The 7909-nt window shown below is 44.7% G+C and overlaps 1 protein-coding gene across 1 annotated transcript in view; it reads right to left on the minus strand.

Moving 5' to 3' along the window:
* Window positions 1-7698, minus strand: part of MTPN (myotrophin) — a 75905-nt gene extending 68207 nt beyond the window's left edge. The window contains exon 1 of the mRNA XM_075602587.1: window positions 7426-7698. Within this exon, the coding sequence (XP_075458702.1) occupies window positions 7426-7497 (72 nt within the window). The 5' untranslated portion in view covers window positions 7498-7698. The remainder of the gene's footprint in view (window positions 1-7425) is intronic.
* Between the last annotated feature and the right edge of the window lie 211 nt (window positions 7699-7909).

The following is a 7909-nucleotide window of genomic DNA, read 5'->3' on the forward strand; positions in this document are numbered from 1 at the left end:
GAGGTGATGCCGCTGGGGAGGGGGAAGAGGTGATGCCGCTGGGGAGGGGGAAGAGGTGATGCCGCTGGGGAGGGGGAAGAGGTGATGCCGCTGGGGAGGGGGAAGAGGTGATGCCGCTGGGGAGGGGGAAGAGGTGATGCCGCTGGGGAGGGGGAAGAGGTGATGCCGCTGGGGAGGGGGAAGAGGTGATGCCGCTGGGGAGGGGGAAGAGGTGATGCCGCTGGGGAGGGGGAAGAGGTGATGCCGCTGGGGAGGGGGAAGAGGTGATTTGGAGAGGGGAGAGGTGTGTGTGTGTGTGTGTGTGTGTGTGTGTGTTTTATTTATTTTTTTGGACCTTTGGCCCGTCACTCCGCCTCAGGCCAATGAGAGGTGTGGGGGGCGGGCCAAGGGGGTGGTGTGAGTGTGTGAGGCCAATGAGAGGTGTGCGGGGGCGGGCGGGCCAAGGGACCAATGAGATTGCCGCTAGGGACACCGGACATCCAGCAGGCAGGCATGCAGGCAGGCAGGCAGGCAGGCAAACATACAGTGCTTTCACTAATATAGTATAAGATGAATATGTAAGTCTCTGATATTAGTAATGGTTTTTTCCATGACTGAATTGCTGAAAAGATTTAGTTGTTTTGAAACGTCAGCACAAACAGATACCAGGGGAAGAAATGCTTCAGTGACTCGGCAATACACAGCGAATTACGATGCACTTGGGAGAAAGCTTACTCCACTTTATTTTGCCGTTACATTTTACGGTGCATTGATATCTCTTCAAAGAAACACGTCAGAATCAAACAGGGATTTAGAATATAAAAACTGGCACAATAATTTTTTTTTTTTTTTTTTTAAATAGTCATAAAATATTAACCCGTGTGGAAAGAAGGCTTCTCGGTTTTGCCTTATTAGCTTGCCATTTTTATTTTAAATAATGTTTTCATGGTACAGCACGCAGATCTTTTATTGCAGCTTTGAACTACTAGATTGTTATCAGAATCAATATAAGCAATGTAGCCCAATAAAGCAACCATACAGCCAACAGATTTGAGATAAACCAGTAAAATCAAACCACTCCGTTATTCAGTCCTCTTCACTGCCCTCCTAAATATGGGCACTCGACTCAGGGAACACAATCTCTTCATTTATAGGTTTACTAAGCATGTGAGATACTTGAAGTTGGTCTGCAGAGAGACATTCGACTACTAAAAACAGTACATACTACCACAAGTTATACAGCTAAACCCCGTTATAACGCGATTCGGTTATAACGCGGTTTTCCCGTGGCTCCCGTTTAAAAAAAAAAAACAAAACAAAAAAAAAACTGCACACTGCGCACACACTGCTCATTGCTCACACTGCACACACTGACACTCCGCACACACTGCACACTGCTCATTGCTCACACTGACACTCCGCACACACTGCACACTGCTCATTGCTCACACTGACACTCCGCACACACTGCACACTGCTCATTGCTCACACTGACACTCCGCACACACTGCACACTGCTCATTGCTCACACTGACACTCCGCACACACTGCACACTGCTCATTCTGACACTGCACACACACTGCTCATTGCTCACACTGCACACACTGACACACTGCTCATTGCTCACACTGCACACACTGACACACTGCTCATTGCTCACACTGCACACACTGACACACTGCTCATTGCTCACACTGCACACACTGACACACTGCTCATTGCTCACACTGCACACACTGACACACTGCTCATTGCTCACACTGCACACACTGACACACTGCTCATTGCTCACACTGCACACACTGACACACTGCTCATTGCTCACACTGCACACACTGACACACTGCTCATTGCTCACACTGACACACTGCACACACACTCCTCATTGCTCACACTGCACACACACTCCTCATTGCTCACACTGCACACACACTCCTCATTGCTCACACTGCACACACACTCCTCATTGCTCACACTGCACACACACTGCTCATTGCTCACACTACACTGCTCATTGCTCACACTACACTGCTCATTGCTCACACTACACTGCTCATTGCTCACACTACACTGCTCATTGCTCACACTACACTGCTCATTGCTCACACTACACTGCTCATTGCTCACACTACACTGCTCATTGCTCACACTACACTGCTCATTGCTCACACTACACTGCTCATTGCTCACACTACACTGCTCATTGCTCACACTACACTGCTCATTGCTCACACTACACTGCTCATTGCTCACACTACACTGCTCATTGCTCACACTACACTGCTCATTGCTCACACTACACTGCTCATTGCTCACACTACACTGCTCATTGCTCACACTACACTGCTCATTGCTCACACTACACTGCTCATTGCTCACACCACACTGCTCATTGCTCACACCACACTGCTCATTGCTCACACCACACTGCTCATTGCTCACACCACACTACTCAGACACACACAGACACACACACACACAGACACACACACACTCAGACACACACACACTCAGACACACACACACTCAGACACACACACACTCAGACACACACACACTCAGACACACACACACTCAGACACACACACACTCAGACACACACACACTCAGACACACACACACTCAGACACACACACACACTCAGACACACACACACACTCAGACACACACACACACTCAGACACACACACACACTCAGACACACACACACACTCAGACACACACACACACTCAGACACACACTCACACACACTCACACACACTCACTCACACTTTCTCTCCCATATATACATACATACACACACACACACACACACACACACACACTCTACACAGACGGGGGGGTGGGGTCGGAGCAGAGGAAAGGCCGCGACCAGCACCACCACCCGCTCCCCCCTTCCTCCCGCGCAGGCAGCGGGAGCGCCGGGGACAGCGGTGGGGAGAAGAAACCCCCCGCTACCACCTCCATGCAGGCAGCGGGAGCACCGGGCACGTGGAGGGATCAGAGGTAAGCGGGGACCGGAGGGACATCCCCGCTCCCATCTCCTTCCCCGCGGGCTGTCCTGCGGTGACAGGGGGAAGCGGGGAGCGGAGGGACATGCCCGCTCCCATCTCCTGCCCCGTGGCCTGTCCCGCGGTGACAGGGGGAAGCGGGGAGCGGAGGGACATGCCCGCTCCCATCTCCTGTCCCGCGGGATGAATCTGCGTTAAAGCGGCGGCCATTTTTTTTTTTCGCGACCCCCTTAGTAACACGGTGGTCTCGGGGTGGACCCCGAGACCCGCGTTATAACGGGGTTTAGCTGTATTCTCTACGACTATACATTTCCAAAGCTGCTGTTTGTTTTCATTTCTGCATATAATGTTTCAATAAAAGAATCATTCAAATCTTATTGGAGACAATTTGGTGTCTTAATGGGGGGGTCTCTTACTAAAATTTTAGATTTGTAAATATTCGGACTTTATGTGGCTCTCTGCAATGGTAACATAGAACATACAATTTACCAGTGCCCAAAAAAGGGGACAAAATCACTTGTTTGCTGGTTAACCATTTGAACAGTGTGTAGTAAAAATACGCAACTATTGTGTTAACATAGATAGAAATAAAAACGGAAAGCTTTAAAGACGGAAACCTGTTAAATGGATGGCAAGTAACCCAAGCCATGTGGGCAATAAGAGACCCTCAACGGCTCTACCATACTGCATTTAAATGAGAACACAAACATTTCACATACAATTTTTTTTTCTTCTTATAAATCTATGGCACAGTGCACTTCAGTATTAATGTGGTATTTGGGTGAATCTCTCTACTAATGTACAAGACTGAATTAACAGGGGGACACACAAAAGTGGGAAAGCAAAGAAATTGACAACAATTCGGTCCAATTTTCCTGCTAATTACCAAACAATATCTCCAGTCACAAGATTGTCTCCAGTATCTAAAAAATATTTCAACTGACTTCGGAGCTTATCCAAAACATTAATATTGTTATCCGGTGCCGAAAACACTATTATTTAGAGGAAGACAAAAGCAAAAACATAAGTTGCAGGTACCAATAACCAAAATAAACGGTTACCTAAATCAACCTTTGCAAGAAGGCTATCCTTGTTCATCCGTTACTGTGCAAAGACCCAGACAGATTTTGGGTTCAGTGATTTTGGTGTGCAGTCACATTTATACAGAATACATTTGACTATAGAACAAGACTAATAGAAGCCCAAGAGTAAAAAAATGATACTCCAAAGAAAGTACAGCAGTCAATCCAAATAAGGTAAGGCCACTTACCCAACACATACTAAGGCCCAGATTCACCAAGCTATTAAAGTCAGGAGAAACATGATGTTACCTAAACAGGAACAGAAGTTCTTTGCCCTACAGGAAATTCCTCCATACCCATCAACATAATATGCAAAAATATTCCTCATTGGAATTGCCTTAATGTCAAATTTCAGCTGAAGTCTTGGCGGTTACTCCCACCAAGTCTGAAAAACAGGGCTTCGAAAGTAGAGAATACCAAGACTAGATAAAGTTCATGAAATAAAAACTTATCAGATTTAAAGACGCATTTCCAGTTTAAGATAAAATAGATATTTCCCCCTTTGTGGAAAGCACGGGGTCTCCAGAGGCGAAGCACATTAATTTATTCTCTAGGGACCCCCTGCTCCCCGAGATAAATACCTCTAGAAGTGATGCCAGCTGAAATGTCCTGCAGGTCAATAAGGATGAACGAAGTGGCTTCCTATTGGCCCACGTGACCTTTAAACCGCCATATTGCATGGACAGCCCCTTCAGGAGGTAAGCAAGCATCTCGGGAAGCCGGAGGTCCCCGGAGCTGAAATTAACACCTATCAACCCCCACCTCCCTCATATACAGGGATGACTTACAGCCCTTTTAGTCAAAGCTGATTGAGAGGGGTGCATGCCATGCTACAAATGCCACATACAATTAAAAAGTATACATACCACAACAAAGTAGTAGAGCATATGCTTTTTACAGGAGTAAAACTGGATTAATATTACAATAGTAATTCTATGGATACAGTGTTACTACCATATGTAATATTAACTAAGATGGTCAAGTAAAGTAGCCTTCGTGAACCTAGTCCTTCAAGAGGGAGGTATATATACATACACATATATACATACATACACACTTTAATATGAGCGGTCTTTGATTACCTTTATTGAAAACTAATGACCTAAGCTGCCAATCAATTTGTTTTCCCATGATCGATCAGCAAAGATCCTGCTTCACTAAATGGCTGCCTTTCAGATTCAATCAATTCTTCAGTCAGTGTAACTCAGCAGCTACAATTTATTCTTATATTACTAAATGTAACATTATCTATTATTACAGTTTGCAGCTCCAACTGCTGGGAATATTGGCAACAAATTATCACAAACCGAAAAGTGTTGCAAAGATCTTGCCCTGCTGGGAAATGGACTAAAACCAGCTATAGAAAATCAAAGGATGTGCAATATATTAAAATGCATTAAAAATGGGATTAAAAGTCTAATTAAAAAAAATATAGTAAGTATTATCTAATACTATAGATAAAAAAAAACAAAAAAAGGAGGACATACTGTAGGATATTGCATGGACTGCTCCTTTCCATGGTAAAACTATTAAATGCAGTGATTTCTGTTTTCTTGTGCTTACATCTACATTTCCTGCACCTGTTGCTGTATTGTATTACATTTCCATGTACTCATGTCATTCAGTTAACCATTGTGCACATCGGTCATATATTTTAAAATAGATATAAAAATAAACAAGGGGCCTGCCTGCCTCCATCCAAATAATGGCAGACTTCATGCCATCACCCCTTGAAGTCACTCCAAGGTTTCTGATAACAGAGACTCCAGTAACTATAGGTAAACTGATGGGGTACATTCATGAAAGTGCCTACAAAACATGAAAAAGTCAGATGAAAACCCCATTAAACACAATTTAACATTTCATTTACAACGTGTAGTCATAATGCCAGTGTTATATTGATAGAGTTCATAAACAAATTGTGTCCCTGTCATTTTAAATATGCCAACTTTTTTAATCGGTACTGTAAAATCACAACCATTTTTATTGTGGAATCCCTTAGGTTAATATGAAATGTGTGGTAGTTAGTGTGTGTGTGTGTGTGTGTGTGTGTGTATATACATATACACACACAAAGAAAAGAAGTCCTATGTAAAGCATTCAAATTTGATATCAAAAAGATGGATTTTATTAGAACACAGGGGGTGTGTGTCTCATACATTTAGTTACTTTTGATATATGTAGTTATTTTCTAATTCCATTAGATTTATCTTTATTATATATACTTGTCATTGTTTAGTAGCATCAGTATTTAGGAGTTTAGTGGTCATTGTTTTACTTATTTTTTATTTTTGTGTTTTCTTTGTTCTAATAAAATCCATCTTTTTGCCATCAAATGAGTGCTTTATATAGGACTTCTTTTCCTATTCATCAGTCCTTTAGCACCACCAGAGGGTATTTTTTATCCCTTATTTCTGTTTTTTTTTTTTTTTTTAAAACTTAAATTGTAGATCTGAACAGATGATTTGACGGCGGCACACACGCACACGCACACGCAAGCAAATAATCGTCTTGTGCTAAGGCCATAAATCAAATAGAGCAGGCCTGCACAACTCCAGTCCTCGAGGCCTGCAAACAGGCCAGGTTTTCAGGATATCCCTACTTGAGCACAGCTGGCTTAATTAGTGGCTCAGTGATACTGAGCCACTAATTAAGCCAGCTGTGCTCAAGTAGGGATATCCTGAAAACCTGGCCTGTTTGCAGGCCTCGAGGACTGGAGTTGTTCATGCCTGAAAGAGCATACTTCACCAAAAGCAAGGATGGCAAAAAATGACCCAGCACACCCAGACCTAAGCACATGTATTTAGCGATAAATAACACAGGACCTGTGTTAGGCTGCGGCCCAGCTGGCGCTGACCGCGCTCATGCTTGAGAGCGGTCACGTCACCAGCTGTCCAAGCATGAGCGCCGGGTGTCCTGGCTATTTCGCAAGCGCGCGCAGGGGGCGTTGTTGGGGAAGTTTAGCCCACTTGAAAGACAATTTTTTTTGTTTACTCAAGTGCCAAGCTTGGGTGAGCGTGCATGCCCATGCACAGGACAATATGAATTGTCGAAACTAAACTAGGCAAACGCCGCGCGCTCAGCGCTAGCGTGGCCACAGCCTTATTTATCTCTGAATACACATTTTTGTGCTTACATCTTTGAGTGCTGTGTCCTTTTTTGCCATCCTTGATATAGATATATCTATATATCTATATATAGATATATATATAGACATATATATCATAAGGCTCACTTTCATGCACTTGTATTGGTATACTACACTTTATTATTATGTCCCTGCACACCCCTAACGTTTGCCGAATGAATGCACAAGAACAGTGTAAGCCACCTACAGACCCAGGCCCTTACCCCAGAGATGAACTCTTTCACCGCGTCCAAGTCTCCATTCTTCAGGGCCCACATCACCTCCTTGTCACCCATAGCGAGAGGAAAGGGGGAGCGGAGCACCGGGGAACTAGGCCGGAAAGCAGGGGAGTGAGGAGGCGGCGGAGAGCGGGCTGGCGGGGCCTGGGTACAGCGGTGCCGGGCGGTGACAGACAAACCTCCGAGCCCCTCTATCTATCTGCTTCCCACACACACGCAGCGGGTGCCGCCTCCCGAGCGCTCACTACGTAGCCGCTTCACAGCCCACGCACGGTGACGTCACCACGTACCGAGCGTTGGCTTTCTCCGTACACTGGGGACCTTCGAAGAGCACGCCGCCTGCGGTTACCTAGCAACCGCGCGCGTGTGTGTGTAAAACAAAAGAGGAAATGTACATATCATATGTATATATCATATGTACATATCAATTATATATATATATATATAATTATATATATATATTTATAGT

Source organism: Ascaphus truei, chromosome 5, assembly GCF_040206685.1.
Source record: "Ascaphus truei isolate aAscTru1 chromosome 5, aAscTru1.hap1, whole genome shotgun sequence".
In the NCBI taxonomy this organism is placed as follows: domain Eukaryota; kingdom Metazoa; phylum Chordata; class Amphibia; order Anura; family Ascaphidae; genus Ascaphus; species Ascaphus truei.